The sequence below is a fragment of the Lontra canadensis genome, unplaced genomic scaffold (assembly GCF_010015895.1).
Source record: "Lontra canadensis isolate GAN:19392208 unplaced genomic scaffold, GSC_riverotter_1.0 scaffold25, whole genome shotgun sequence".
Lineage (NCBI taxonomy): Eukaryota > Metazoa > Chordata > Mammalia > Carnivora > Mustelidae > Lontra > Lontra canadensis.
In genome coordinates, this window is record NW_022631019.1 from 17,019,853 (window position 1) to 17,035,792 (window position 15,940).

A 15,940-nucleotide genomic window follows, 5' to 3' on the forward strand; every position below is an offset into this window, starting at 1 on the left:
GGGAAAGTGAGACACATAGACACAGGCTCACTATTATCTCACGCAGCTAGGCTGTTTGACTTTTGACAAATCCCTTTCTCCTTCTGGCCCTCAATATCAGAGATGGGCCTATTCAGAGATGGGCCCTCACAGTGGACCTAAACCATTTAGATTCAAATTCCAAGTTCATCTCTTTCCCGTTGGGTGACCACATACAGGTTAATTTGGGCTCCCGAGCCTGTTTCCTCATCTGCAAAACAGGGACAACAGAACTCATCTCATCGGGCTGCGCTCAGGGTGAAATAAAGACAGCCCAGCCACTGGCACTCCGTGCGCTCAGCCCGGGTGGTCGCTGCGGTTCCCCTCGGCCCACTCCCTGCGGGCGGGCGGACCCCAGACCCGCTGACAGGTGGGAGGCAGGCCGTGGCGGGGGTAGGACTGATAAAGCCAATGTCCGGCACGGGGGCCGCATTCGGTCTTGACTGGACCGCGGCGAGGTCCGCTCGGCGTGAGCTCCGAGCGCCGAGGGCCGAAGCTGCGCGGCCCGGCGGCGGCTAGCGCGGAGCCCGCGCGCCCGCACCACGCGTCCCAGCTCCTCGCGAGCGGCGGCCGAGAACCCGGCCCCCCACCCTCCGACACCCTCCTCCCCCGGCCCTGGGGGCGGGGCCTGCAGCCGGCCGCCCCCTCCCTCCTCCCGCTCCCCGCGCCCCCCGCCCCGCCCCGCCGCCGCCGCCGAGGCCCGGAAGGGGCCAGTCGCTTCCGTCTCCGCCGGGGATGCACGGAGGGCGGAGCTGCGGCCCGAGGACGCGACGCGAGCCCAGTTCCGGCGAGGAGGCCGCGCCAGTGACAGCGATGGCGGCGGAGTCGGCGCTCCAAGTTGTGGAGAAGCTGCAGGCGCGCCTGGCCGCGAACCCGGACCCGAAGAAGGTGAGAGAGTGCGCAGCGCGGAGCGGGACGGGCGTTGGCCGCGGCGCGGCTCCGTAACGGTCGCGGGCCCGGGCGCGGCCCCTTCCCGACCGGCCGGGGCCGCGGGGGCTCGGACCCGGAGCCAGGCCCCGCCGGGCTGCGGCCTGGGTCGGCAAGTTCGCGGCCATGGGCCGCTGCCCGCGCGGGGCGGGGGGCGGGGGGGCTCCCGGCGGGCCCGGGATGGGGGCGCCCGCGGGCTCCCGGCGGCTGGGGCGCGCTCTGTGCGGACGCGGCGGGCCTCCCGGGCCCCCGGAGCCGCTCCCTCGGTGTCCCGGGCCAGCTGCTTCCCGCGGGCGAGCCCGCTGGAGCTGGTCCTCGCCCTGCGAGACGCGCCTGCTGGCTTGGTGTCTTCGGATGTTCGTCCGAGGGAGAGGGAGCCGGTTCTGCTGTGCTCCGGTGGAGTCTAGGCTCGGTGTGCGGTCCTGCGTCTGGGAGAGACGTTTTTAGGGCTTTCCGACTTGATCGCAGAACGTGGACCTTTTCGCTTTCTCAGTAGATCCCTTTCAGAACAAAACAGAATACACCTCACGTCCCCTAGCTGTACGTACACCTAAAAACTTGGGTTGCAGTCGGAACAGCCAAAACAAAAAAGGTTAGAAGTTGCAGTTCGATTTCCTTTCAGCCTTGATAGAAAGGTAAGAGCTACCTTTTCTCTTGCTGCGAGTGATGGGCAACCATATTTAATTGTACTCCGCTTTTTTTTTTTTAAACTCTTTTTGTTAAGTTGAACGCATTCTTCTCCCCTCCCGACTTTGTTTTATCCAGCTTCTCGGTATCTGGGAAAGTGTCTGGATGTTAAGAATTTTTTCTTTTACCGAAATACACTGATGAAAACACTTAGGTGTTAGACGTTCTCTGGGAGCACTCTGGCTCAGTGTGCACTTGGGAGAGTTGGATCTCTGAGCCCCAGCGTGCCTTCTGAAGAGGAAGTAATGGAGGGAGCCAGACGAGGTGAAGTGGCGGTGAGATTTGAGTTCTCATCCATTTTCCAGACATGGACGTTTTTTGCTCCATCTGTTTAAACAGCTCACTCGCCTCTTTCTAGAACCTAAGTCAGAGGGAGAAGGCCAGGCTTATAGGAGGTGCTCCGTTGATATTAATCACCAATCTTTACAAGGTTTTTGTTTGTTTGTTTGTTTGTTTCCTGAAGGGCTCCTTTCTCTTTTCACCTTGTTCCCAGCCTGTCATAGATCAGGTTTTCCCCTCTACTTCTAAAGGCTGTGCAAAAGCGTCTCACCATCAGGCCACTTTTTAACTCTTCTCGTGTATAACTAGAGCCACTTCTTCAGGAAGCCATTTTAGTTTTAAATCTGAAAACTTAAATACTTTTCATTCTTTGTTATATATTTCATTGCAGCTCCAGTACCTAGTGGCCAGACGCATTTACAAGTTTCTTTTTACAATAACCCTTTGTGGAATCTAATAAATGGTCATTATTTTTTTTTCTAAAAGATTTTATTTATCAGAAAGTGAGAGAGAGAGAGAGCGCCTGCACAAGCAGGGGGAACAGCAGGCAGAGCAGGCAGAGGAAGAAGCAGGCTCCCTGGAGAGTGAGGAGCCCAATTCAGGACTTCATCCCAGGACCCTAGGATCATGACCTAAGCTGAAGGCAGTCGCTTAAATGACTGAGCCACCCAGCATCCCAGTGGTCATTATTTTTGAGCATTGGTTGGTTTTCCTTAACACTGTAGCTTTGTGACTGATTTTTAAATCCTTAAAGCAGTATTATGTTCTACTCCCTTCCCTACCAGTCTGGTCTTTAATACTATAAGGTTAAAAAAAAAAAAAAAGGATCAGGTAGTATCTGTAGTCATTTTCCCATTACAGTTTAAATTTTGAAGTAGTCTTTCTAGTAATTGATGTGCATGAAATTTCAAATTAGGAAAAGGTATGTTGGGATTTCATCCTACTTGAATTATTAGTGATCATTATGACTGCTTGGGCTTTCACTTGCCAGGTAGCAAATCATCCTCAACTTCTGGTTTTGCATTATGAAGATGAGAAAATGTTGGGAGATCGTTTTTGCAAAGAGCACAGTAGTTGACATTCACAAGTGAGCTAACTGCAGAGGGAAAACTGCAAGCTGGCAGACCGGCTTTCTTCTCAGCCTTGTTTTAACCCAACAAGCTCCCACAGGTTGTTCTTGAAATTACAAGGTGATTATATGGCAGTAATGAATTTGCAACTAACTCATGATTTCAAACCATTATTAGCCAAAGGGCTGATTCCAGACCTATGTTCATGGATTTCCTTGCATTAAGTGTCGGCATTTAACTGTGACTTTTAGCGCGAAGTCCATCGGTGATCTGGACTTACTTGGGGAAAAGGTATCAGACACCAGGGTCACTTGGCTCCTACTATTTAATTGGAAACCAGTTTTTATGGGTGGTAGAGTTACTTGCCCTGTGTTATATTTTGAATGTGAAAACTACCAGGAACACAGTTTGATAGCAAGTGGGGAACAAGGGGTCAACATTATGAACATCTTTTGCTCTTTGGGTTGAAGGAGTGCAAAGGACAACTGAGATTCCTGAGCATGTACCATGCAAATGTTTGGCATTTCTCAGTGAGCTGTTACCAGTTCTTGCAAACTCTGCAGTTGGTCCCTTGGTTTGATAACAGCAAGTTCCCACCTACCTGAAGATGCCCACAGTGCTTTTACCTTGTTAGTGCTTTGTAGTTTCTTGAACCTCTTTGAAAATAGAGGGGCTCTGAAGCCCTTTTTCTCTTATGTTGTGCTAAGTCACTTTGAAATCTCCAGGGTTTTAGTTTTGTCTGCTTTCAAGTCCCCCTCACTAACCCAAAGCAAAGCAGAAAGGCAGCATTTATATTTCCAATTAGTGTTGGGCTTTGAGATGAACACTTCCTCCATGACGTCTGGCCCCTCCTTATGTGCTGGCTTTGTAGAGGTCCTGGGACTCTCTGTCCCATGGTGACCTCCTTTACTCTGTGGACTCTAAACCATCCAGGAGTGTAATACTGAGGAAGAGCTCCTCTGCTTTGTTTCCAGGCACATGAGCTCCTGTTCTATTTTCTTTTCCTGTTTTCTAAGGATAGTGTTGTGCTGGATGGTTCTCCCGTCTTTGTAGTTCATGCTGTTGTGGACACACCTACCTGACTTACTAACTCATTCATCAAGTTACCTAACCTTACTGGGCTTTTTCAATATCTGAAGTGGGGAGAAAAATATCCACTTTATCGAGTTGGCTAATGAGGATGACATAAGGTAACGCATGCAAGAACTTAGCGTAGTCACAGACACACAGTAGGTGGTCTATAAATGCCTTCCAGGGAATGGCATTAGTGGAATCAGCCATTTTTAACCTTTACAATGATCCTAAATTTTCCTCTAAGAAAAGGAATTAGCGTTCATTTTTGCACCCATAGCTTGAGTGACAAGAAACACATACATTTTATCCTGAGTTGGTTGGTGGTGGTGATCACATTTGAAGTGGAGGATAATTTTCATTCAACTATGAAGGTGAAACTCCCTGGATATACTACTTGGCTTCTCATTTGTTCCCAGCCAAACGAGACTATCACTTGTGATCCAGTTGCTCTGCCTGGAGATGAAGTTCAGTAATTATTGAAGTAGAATGACCAGAAAAACATATTTGCTACTCCACCTAATAGCAATATGGCATACTAATTATAGCCCATGCTGCACATGGAAAAAGAACAGATCTTGTTATCTGGTCCTTTAAATGTGAAAGTAGTCACAGTTAATCTGTTTTGAACTATTTGTACTTTGTACCACTCCTTGAATGGTAAGTATGTTTCCATACATGTAAACATTTCCTGAAAAGAGGCATCGCCAGTCAGGACTTTGGGTAGGAGTGGAGTAAGTAGGAGTTAGCTGGGGACTGTCTGGGTGATGATCAAGGGTAGACCTTTGAAGAGCTCACAGTTGATGACCACTGGGATAATCGTGTATTTTAAAAAAACAACTTTAGTGAGCTTTTCTAGTGTTCCAGGCACTATGGCCAAGGACTGCACGTGGTTTGTCTGAATCCTCACAGCTTGTAAAGTTGTAAAGGGACAGGATCAGTTCCTGTTTTGCAGACGAAGTAACTGAGGTTCAAGCTGGTTAGTGACTTGCCCAAGATCAGTAGCAGGGAGACGACAGGACCAAACGGAAGCCTGCCTCCGGCTCCGGACTCTGTCTCAAGAGCGCTGCGCTCCTGATTTTGACCTAGTTTTACGACTCTAGAAAGGAAATGTGGCCAATCCCAGATCACTTTTCTAATCTACCCAGACATTTTGTGTTCACAGTTTGTATCAGCAAACCTCTGATTCTGCCATCTTGAAACTGGTCTTGAAATTCCCACTTGTATCAAAAAACAAACAAACAAAAAAACCCAATTCTGTTAAACTGTGACTCCTCCTGGAAACAGGTTACCCTTTTCCTAGAGAAACCTCTTCTCCTTTTCACTTTCCTCTGTGGTGGGTCCACAGGTGATTTCCCTAAGTTAACATCTTTCTAGAAATTATTCTGTCTCAACTGGAGCAATGATAGTTGTTGATGACTTTTATTAGAGTTGGTAGGTTTGGTTCTCTAAGTCTTACCCCCCCCCATACCTCCCCACTCTCCACCCTTCATCCCCTCCCAGATGTTACATAGTAGTTGAAAGCAGGGAATCTAAAGCCACAGACCTGAGGACATCTGGCCCTTCTTGCATCCTGGGGCAAGTAACTTAACTTCTCTGAGCCTGTTTTCATGCTTGTAAAATAGAGATAATAACCATACTTATTACTGTACAACACACAGAACTCAGTAAGCACTTAACCATCGTATTATTATTTGTTCCAGTGAATGATTATGAGGTTATAGAAATTAACACTTATTTTATTCTTTCTGCAGCTCTTGAAATATTTGAAGAAACTCTCCACCTTGCCTATTACAGTAGACATTCTTGCGGTAAGAAGTGTTAGATATTATATAACTATATTCCATCCCCCTCCCACTGGAGAGATTGTACAATAAGTTTAAAAGCATGGGCTTTGAGAGTGAAAGAATGTTTTCCAGACACAAGGCCACATATTGTATGGTTCTGTTTAGGTGAAATGTCCAGAATAGGCAGATCCATAGACGGATGGTAAGGGGTGGGGGAAGTGGGGAGGAACGGCATTTCTTTTTAGGGTTATGGAAATGTTCTGGAACTAGTAGTCATCGTTGTGCAATATTGTGAGTGTCTTGGAAACCAATAAACTACATACTTTAAAAAGGTTAAAGTGAGCTTTGTGCAGTGATGGCATTGTAGCCAATGAGGTTTATCCATGGTGTGATTACTGCTAATTGAAAATAAAATGGTTAAAACGATGAATTTTATCTTAAAATTTAAAAAAAAAATTTAGCTTTGGCATCAATTAGTCTTGGATTCAGATCCAAGTTCTATGACTTTAGGCTGCTCTTCCATGTCAAACAGACCAGATTCCTGCCTCACAGAGTTACCGTGAGGACTCACTGAGATTCGTATGCAGAAGCTCTCCGATCAGTGCCTGACACCTGCTGGAATCGCTCTTGTTACTTACTGTTACAGTTGTAGAAGTGTTTTAGTACACTGTTTTCCACTCCTGAGGTTGGTGTGCTTTGCTACTGTGTGTCGTTAGGGGTTTGAGGCGCAAACACAAAGTAATTTTGTACTGAGACTTGCAAGGTATGTTTTAGGAAGGAGTTTCTCCAAGCAAGGGGCCTTATTTCCTTAGAAAGTTGTTGAGCGAAGTTCTGCAACCCTGTAACAATTCTTTTGTCAAATCTGCAGGAGACCGGAGTTGGGAAAACAGTAAATAGCTTGCGAAAACATGAGCATGTTGGAAGTTTCGCCAGGGATCTGGTGGCCCAGTGGAAGAAACTGGTTCCTGTGGAACGGTAAGAACATTCTGTAGGTTTGTTCAACTTCATGATTAAATCTGGTACTTGGAGTGTTTATAGACCCTTCTTATTTAAAATATTTATTTTGGGGGTGTCTGTGTGGCTCAGTCTGTTAAGTGTCTGACTCGTAAGTTTCAGCTCAGGTCATGCTCTCAGGGTCCTGGGATTGAGCCCTGTGTCTTTTCAGTTCTGTGTTCAGCATGAGTCTGCTGGAGATCCCTCTCCTCCCTCTGCTCCACCCCTGCTCATGCTCTCTCACTCTCTCTAAAACAAATAAAATCTTTAAAAACAAATAAATAAAATATTTATTGTGCCTGGATTATAAAAATAATCAGTGATCATTATTTAGGATTTTAAATTTAGGATTTTAAAAAATACTAAAAAATAGAAATTAGAATAAAAATTTCTTATAGTTCTGCCATCCAAACATAAACATTATTAACATTTTGCTATGTTTCTTTCTACCCTCTTTTTATTTATTTTTTAATTAAATTTATTTTTTTAAGATTTTTATTGATTTGAGAGAGCAGGGAGCTCGATTTGGGGCTTGATCCAGAACCCCAGGGATCATGACCTGAGCTGAAGGGAGGCACTAAATCTATTGAGCCACTCAGGCCCCCACCCTCTTTGTAAAAGACATTTTTATATAGTTGTGAACAAACTATATAAAAACAACCACTCCTTTTTTTAGGTAATAAGTTAAATATGTCCCCATGTTGAAATCTTCTTTTTCCAATTTTCTAAAAGATTTTATTTATTTGAAATAGCATGAGCAGGAGCAGAGGGACAAGCAGACTTCTTGCTGAGCAGAGAGCCCCATACAGAGCTTGATCCCAGGACCCTGGGATCATGATCTCAGCCTAAGGCAGACGTTTAACTAACTGAGCCTCCCAGGCTCCTCTGTGTTGAAAATTTTTGAAACGTTTTTCATGTCCTCAAGATATTTGATCTTGGGGCGCCTGGGTGGCTCAGTCGTTAAGCATCTGCCTTAGGCTCAAGTCATGGTCGAGGGTCCTGGGATCGAGCCCCACATCGGGCTCCCTGCTCAGCGGGAAGCCTGCTTCCCCCTCTCCCACTCCCCCTGCTTGTGCTCCCTTTCTCGCTGTGTCTGTCTCTGTCAAATAAATAAAATCCTAAGGGAAAAAAGAAAAGATATTTGATCTTTTTGTCCTGCAGTTAAATGCATCATTTTCTGTGTTTTGAATTATTTGAGTTTTCCCAGTCTCAAACCTTAGCCGAGTGTCTTCGAGCAGGATCCAATCGTCCTCTTCCCAAGACCTTGATTCTAACTCTGCGTCCTTTTCATCTCTTTTTGTGAGTTCAGGTTCTGTGACTTTGTCCTCTGAACAAGGATTACACTGAGATTTATATCTGCTCTTTCTACTTTTTTTTTTTTTTTTAATTGTAGAAACACTGAGCCTGATGAGCAGGACTTTGAGAAGAGCAATTCCCGAAAGCGCCCCAGGGATGCGGCTCAGAAGGAGGAGGAGATAGAGGGAGACTACCAGGAAAACTGGAAAGCCTCCAGTAGCCAATCCTATAGCCCTGATCACAGGCAGAAAAAACACAGGAAACTCTCAGAACCCGAGAGAACTCACAAAGGGTCCCACGTTCCAGAGAGGAGAGATGAGAGAAAGAGGTGCCATAGAGTTTCACCGGTTTATTCTTCAGACCATGAATCTTCTGATTATGGCCATGTTCAGTCCCCTCCATCGTCTGCCAGTCCCCATCAGATGACCATGGACCATTACAGATCCTTGGAGGAGGACCATGAGCCCTTTGTTCCACACCAGAAACCTGGGAAAGGCCATAGTAATGCCTTTCAGGACAGACTGGGGATTAGTCAGGACCGACATGTGGGGGATTCCCAGGGGAAAGGGGCTGTAAGTCAGAACAAGGAGCACAGATCTTATAAGGAAAAACGTCCGGTGGATGCTAGGGGAGATGGGAAGTTATCTTTGAGCAGAGAGAAATCACACAAGGCCATCTCCAAAGAGGAAAACAGAAGGCCACTCTCAGGGGATAGCACAAAGGAGAAGCTGCCCTCCAGTGGAGTCAAGAAAGAGAAGGAGAAAGAGGGCAGCTCCAAGAAGAAGTTTTTACCACCCTTGGAAGTTGCTTCAGACAACCACCTTAAAAACAAGCCAAAGCACAAAGATGCAGAGAAAACCAAAACGGACAAAAACAAGCAGAGTCTCGACAGCTTCGACATAGGAAAGGGGGTGGGAGACCCGCTGCCCAAGATGAAAGACCGGGTTTCTAACAACCTAAAGACTTCAGAAGGGAAAGTAAAATCTTCTCATTCAGACAGAAAGTCTGTGGGCTCCCTCGCCAAGGTCGAGGAGGCAGAGATGGACGATGAATTTGAGCAGCCCACTATGTCTTTTGAGTCATACCTCAGCTATGACCAGCCCCGGAAGAAAAAGAAAAAGATTGTGAAAACTTCAGCCACCGCTCCTGGAGAAAAAGGACTAAAAAAAAATGATTCGAAAAGCACGAATAAAAACTTGGACTCCGTTCAGAAATTACCTAAAGTGAATGAAAACAAGTCAGAGAAACTTCAGCCGGCTGGAGCCAGTTCAGCCAAGCTGAAAAAGGTAAGCCCTTCAGCCACTGGGTGGCTTCCCAGCTGGAGCATCTGGCCCTGCAGAGCTCCCAGGACCTACCCGCCTCTGTTCAGCTTGGCTGGCTTTTACGTGGCTTGTTGAATTTCAGTTTCCAGGCCTCTCTGGCAGGGCAGCTAGCCGCCAAGGTGCGTATTTCCTGCATTTGTTCTATCATGCTGGGCCTGTCTCTCCATTTCCTGCCTTCCGTGGTATCAGACCTAGCTGGCAGCCCCTCTCCAGCCTGGGTCTGCTCGTGAAGTTGTCTGCCTCGTCCGCACTGCTGGGAATGGGCTGTAAGGCAGAGAGCTGTGCCCTTATTACAGGGGCTGTCCACTCACTGGTCTGGTCTTTGCAGGTCCCCATGGACGCCTTGCCAGTGTTGCCAGACCTCCCATTACCCATGATACAGGCCAATTACCGGCCACTTCCTACCCTGGAATTGATGTCCTCCTTCCCACCAAAGCGAAAAGGTAATTTTCTGCATCCTTGCTTAACTAGAAAAAGATTTTAACAATTTATTCCCGGTATCCTGAGATTTGGGTGCACTTAATAGCCTCCCTGGCTCTGGAGTTTGACGGCTTTTGGGTTTAAATCCCAGCTCTGGCTTCTACAGGTTCTATGAACTGGCGTAATAATTTCCTTAGACTTCAGTTTCATGTGCTAGAAGTGGGCACGGTAATGGTATCTGCCTCACAAGTCTGTTCAGTGGATTAAAAGTGATGATGCTGGTAAAGCTCTTAACTTGGGTTTTCCCACATAGGGAGTGTTTGGTAAATCTTAGCTGTGCTGTTACTAGCTGCCCTTTATTCTATTATGTTCTGTATGGGCTTTTTATCTTAAAAAAAAAAAAAAAATTTCTGTTCTTAATAGCACAAGAATTAGAAGCCACGTAAGTGTCCCTCGGCAAGAGACAATCACTATAGTTCATCCACACAGTGGCCTCCTCTACAGCTGTGATAAGTGTGGACAGACTTTGTCTGATACGGGATGATTTCTAGAATACGGTAAATGAAAGAACAAGGACAGTGGGTGTTACTGGTGAAAATGGAATAAAATGCACATTTGTTTATTTTTGCACAGACTCGGAGGAATACACAGAACTGGTAGCATTGGTTGCCTTTGAGAAAAGGCACTGGGAAGCCGTGGAAGGGCGAGAGAAAGAGCTCTTCCTGCAGAGCTCAGTGCCCTTTGTAACATGCAGTCCTGTCTTCCTTGCCCTGTAGCGTTGTCTTCACCCCAGGAAGAGGAGGAAGCTGGATTCACTGGACGAAGAATGAATTCTAAGATGCAGGTGTATTCTGGCTCCAAATGTGCCTATCTCCCCAAAATGATGACCTTGCACCAGCAATGCATCCGGGTACTTAAGAACAACATTGATTGTAAGTCACATGCTTTTCTCCTGCTCTTAAATACATTGTGGCACTGGGACCTCGCCGTTGGCCGGCTTGGCCAGTATTCACCACTTGCACCTTTGATTCTCTGCAGCAATCTTTGAAGTGGGTGGTGTCCCGTACTCTGTTCTTGAGCCCGTTTTGGAGAGGTGTACGCCTGATCAGCTGTACCGCATAGAGGAGTACAACCACGTGAGTATCCTGTTTGGGGCAGGGAAGGCCATTTTCTGGCCCGTGTCTTCAGAACTAGCTTTGCCTCTGAGTCTGCAGCGGGGGAAGGGCAGGCAGCAGGGGTGGTTTCACTGTTCTGGGCAGGGTGGTTTGCCTGCGCGCCTTGAAACATGCATATTTTTAGCACCTGCTCCTGGCATCCAATCAAGATGGGCTTCAGAAGGAGCAGAGAAACACTGCCCACCCTTCTCTTGCCCAGTCACAGAGGGCAGGAGAGAATTGGGCAGCATAGCCTTCAGAGCCAGAGCAGGGACAGAGCTTTGTGAACCAGGGACAGGCGTCTGGTGAATATAAAAGCACAGGGACACCTGGTGCCTCAGTCGGTTGAGCAGCCGTCTCTTAATTGCAGCTCACGTCATGATCTCAGGGATGTGAGATCGAGCCCCATGTCGGGCTCTGTGCTACGCATGGAGCCTGCTTGAGATTCTCTCTCTGCCTCTGTCCCCTTCCCTCCCAACTTAAAAAAAAAAGAAGAAAGAGGGGTGCCTGGGTGGCTCAGTGGGTTAAGCTGCTGCCTTCAGCTCAGGTCATGATCTCAGGGTCCTGGGATCGAGTCCCGCATTGGGCTCTCTGCTCAGCAGGGAGCCTGCTTCCCTCTCTCTCTCTCTCTTTCTCTCTCTCTGCCTGCCTCTCTGTCTACTTGTGATCTTTCTCTGTCAAATCAATAAATAAAATCTTAAAAAAAAAAAACCCACTTTAAAAAAAGAAAAAAAAAAGAAGAAGAAAGAAAACACAGATTTGCTAGGAGTCTCCTAGAGACATCCCGGTGTGACCAAATGTCTGACTGTGCTGGGACACAGTCCTTTGGTTGCTTGAGGGGGCTGTCTCCCGTTCTGGGGCTCATTTTGGATGTGTCGTCATCTCAGTCCTCCCTGTCACTGGTTTCCTAGAGGAGGAGCCTGGTCTCATCTGGTTTCTGAATTGTCTTCTCTCAGCCCACAGCCCCCAAGAGCAGCCGGTATAGCATCTCACATTTAACAGTTCTTTAATATGGTGATTTTTTTTCTAGAACCGGGGTTTATTTAATACAGCACTACTACTGTGAAGACCAAAAACCATGAGGAAGGTGGTCACCCCGAAGTGATTAAGATGGAGAAGAGCTGTGTCGGACTGCTTGCATGTAAATGATGCCCTGGCTCTGATTTTAGGTGTTAATTGAAGAAACGGACCAGTTATGGAAAGTTCACTGTCACCGAGACTTCAAGGAAGCGAGGCCCGAAGAGTATGAGTCGTGGCGGGAGATGTACCTGCGGCTCCAGGATGCCCGGGAGCAGCGGCTGCGAGTGCTCGCCAAGAACATCCGATCGGCACATGCCAATAAGCCCAAAGGTGATGGGCGAGGGGACCGGGCGGGACGGGGCGGGCTGGTGAAACATGGAGCCCTGGGCTCCGTCGACCGCGGGGCCCTAGCAGGCCGGGCTGAGGTAGCCTCCAGGTCCGAAATCTGTCTTGCTTGTGCAGAAATGGGGCACCTTCTGCCACCACACATACTGTCCAGAGGGATTTTTAGGGTTAGCCGTCCCCTGGCTTTGGGGGCACCTGAAGAGCCTTTCTCTCTTAATAGCATAGATCAGTAAAATCACAGTAGCCGCTCCGCTCAAAAAGGAGGTACTGATGTCCCTATTTCTCATCAGGCCGACAGGCAAAGATGGCCTTTGTCAACTCTGTGGCCAAACCGCCTCGTGATGTTCGACGCAGACAGGAGAAGTTTGGAACCGGAGGAGCAGCTGTGCCTGAGAAAATTAGGTCAGCTCTTGGCAGCTTTCAGGTTTCTGTGCGCTGGGGGAAAAGAGCCCCAGGAGCTTGTCACTCGGCCCTACAAGGCAGGCCGGGGCAGGAAGTGATTCATTTCTGGGGTGAGAGCATGGCCTTGCAGAGTGGATTTTGGAGGCCGACCTTGGCGAGCTCAGCCCTTGACACTGCCCGCCTTCCCCCCCAACCTCGGCCCGTCCCAGGCTTGTCCCAGGCTTCCACGTCCGTGACTGCAGTGTTGGCCGATAATTACTGCTACCGCTCAGGGGGTTAAGATGAAATGGAGATCAGGACCTGGCTTCTGGGGGACACGCCCTTGGGCTTTCCCTTTCTCCATTTAAACAAACCATGTTCCTGGGGCTCCCAGCTGGCTCAGTCATTGGAGCATACGACTCCTGATCTTGGGGTCATGAATTTGGTAGAGATTACTTGAAAACAAAAATAACAAGAGTAAAGCATGCTGCTGCGAGGACTGCATGAGCTCAGTCGCACTAGCATTTTCAGATTGACGCCGTCCTCTCCGTGCCACCATCAGAAGCTGGGGCGCATGGGTCGGCTGCGCAAAGCCAGCGGAGGGGGTCTTCCTCAGACAGGCCAGCCCCAGGCTGCCGGTGCAGAGGGCAGATTTCTCACACTGGGGCCTAACCCGCTGGTGCTGTGTTGCAGGATCAAGCCGGCCCCGTACCCCTCGGGGAACAGCCACGCCCCGTCGGCCAGTGGCAGCGGCAGCAGCTTTAGCACCAGCCCGGAGGAGCCGGTCTACGACGGCCCGAGCACCAGTGGGGCCCACTTGGCTCCCGTGCTCAGCACTGTTTCCTACGATCCTAGGAAGCCGACTGTGAAGAGTAAGTAACTCGGGCTTCATGCTCAGGGATCTCAGAACCGGTGTTTGAGGCTTTTGGCGTCCCGGCCGCTGCATCCTGTTCTGTGTGCTCAACAAGGCTCGTGTCCAAGGCTCTGCCCGCAGCTTCTCTAAATGCCGGTGCCTCCTTCCCCCGCTCTGTGCCTGATGCACCCGTGTCTTCCCGATAGCGATCTTAGTGAATATTCATTTTGGCACTCTTTTTTTTTTTTTTTAAACCTGAACATAAGTCTGTTTCACCAGGCAATAACGTGGGGTTCATAACTAGTACTGTTAACTGCTGAACGACCCTCCGTCTGGAGGGTGTATGACCTATAACCCCCAGCTTCCAAATATTTATTTTTTATATCTAGTTTCATGTATTTTGTATTTTATTAAGTGTGTTATTACCACAGACTATGTCCAGTATTCTAAGGGGGTTTCCTCCCCTAAAAGCAGGCCTGTGTATTTACACCAGCGTCCCTGGGCAGGTAGAGGTCCTGGCGTGAGCTCTGGCTGTGCTCAGTGGGCTGTGCCCACTTAGGAGGGCAGGCCAGCGTCCTTAGGTGGGGTCTACCTTGAGCTCCTCTCGGACCTGTGGCTGCCCTGGGTGGAGGCGACTGAGAGGGCTGCTTTTTGCTGGTTTGGGTGTTGGTGAGGCAGAGTGAAATTGTGTCTGAGAATGGCCGTGAGAGTTGGGAGGCAGTGAATCCCAGTTCTGCCGCCTACTGCACAACCGGGGGCTTGCTGAGGTGGTCGCAGGTAGAGCTGGGGATGGTTTCGGGTCCGGAGGGCGCTCTGGAAGCCGAGCTCTGTGCTGCTCTTCTGCTGTGCTGGGAGAGGAGAACCTCGTACCCTTTGTCTGCGGGGGCGGAGCCGAGAGCAGCAGGGCTTGGCCTTGACGGTGTGTGTCTAAACTATTTCTCTTCTCACAGAAATTGCCCCAATGATGGCCAAGACGATTAAAGCTTTCAAGAACAGGTTCTCCCGACGATAAACTGAGGACTCGCCTGGGAGATGAAACTGGCGGGGAGGAGTACCAGGACAGTGGGGGTTGGGGAATGGAACTTCCAAAGGAGACCAGGATCCTTTGCTTGGAGGCACCATTTGGTCTTGGAACCCTGCCCGGCCCTCAGGTGTTGCCCCTGTGAGCCTGTGCACACCGCAGCCACTGCCTCCCGGCCTGGAGAACACTTCAGAATTCTGAAGAAGATGTGAAGCCTCAGTCTTACTGAGGATTTTAAGGTCAATTATACTTTTGTTGTTAATTAGCTTCTTTGTAAACTATAAGACATAGTTTTAATTAATAAATATTGCCCCCAGATTGTATTTATATTACCCCAATATTTTTTTTTCTTTTTTTTTTTAGGTCCTCTACCATACACTTAGCCTTTTATTTTCAGGGTCCTTTATTACAGTTAGATTAAAAACCTAGTGAAAGCCATTCCCCTGTCGCAGATCAGCCTCCCTAAGTGGACTCTGGTCCAGAGGGAGGGCTGGGCGTCCTCAGAGCTTGTGTGGTGACTGCTGCACAGAGGGCCAAGAGTGGGTCCTGGGCTGACTGTCCTGGAGGGGCGCCTCGATACAGAGACTGGAAGTGTTCAAGGCAGACCCCTCACCTCTGAGGCCCTTCTCAGTGTTGCTTTGAGTTCCTATGCAGGTGCATCTCTTTCTTCTTCATTAAATAGTATTTATTAAAGGAGGTTATTTGTAAAGGTCTAGAGTCTTTTCCCTATCCTTTTTGCCAGTTCCCACTTTTTAGAGGCTCACTAGAGGACACAGAGCCTTGGGGGATCGATTTGCACAGAACCCCAACATTTTTACGATATACAATTTCTGATTCAAAACTTGAGGGATTTTTTTTCCTCCCTTGTTTTTCCTTCTCCCCCCAGCAGGGGGAGCACACATGGCAGGGCTTTCTGTGCCCATCCCCCCAATTCAACTAAGTCTAAGACGCCAGCACTTTAATCTCCCGTTCCCTGTGAACTGCTAGCAGAAGTGAGTGGTTTTAAAAGTTGTAATGCTGTGTTCAAAATTGGTTTTGTTTTGCCTTTCTTTAAAAGATAAGATCATGTGATTGAAAGAGCACAAGAATTCGCTATGTTTTGCTGAGAACTTTGTAGATGAAGCGCTACTTTTTAAGTGTTGAAGCCAGAATTTGAGGCGGGGGAACGCCAACTTAGGGAAAGTGTCTGAGCTGTAGTGCCAGGACCGGGGAGAGCCGCAAGGACACCCACTAGGTTTGGGAAGGGAGGCTCACTTTCAAGCTGACACAGGAGCAAGATCAGCCCTTAGGAGGGCA

The 15,940-nt window shown here is 48.4% G+C and overlaps 1 protein-coding gene and 1 non-coding gene across 2 annotated transcripts; both read left to right on the plus strand.

Moving 5' to 3' along the window:
• The first annotated feature begins 723 nt into the window (after positions 1 to 723).
• On the plus strand, positions 724 to 14,982 carry ELOA (elongin A). Its single transcript, XM_032863725.1, has 11 exons — positions 724 to 906; positions 5,807 to 5,863; positions 6,708 to 6,814; positions 8,226 to 9,414; positions 9,779 to 9,893; positions 10,647 to 10,802; positions 10,909 to 11,006; positions 12,194 to 12,374; positions 12,680 to 12,791; positions 13,464 to 13,642; positions 14,574 to 14,982. Exons 1-11 carry the CDS (start codon positions 754 to 756, stop codon positions 14,633 to 14,635), a joined length of 2,409 nt encoding a protein of 802 aa, XP_032719616.1. The 5' UTR covers positions 724 to 753; the 3' UTR covers positions 14,636 to 14,982.
• Positions 6,181 to 6,321, plus strand: LOC116871403. The gene has a single exon (XR_004383377.1). It is a non-coding gene; the product is annotated as a U4 spliceosomal RNA (small nuclear RNA).
• Positions 14,983 to 15,940: the final 958 nt, after the last annotated feature.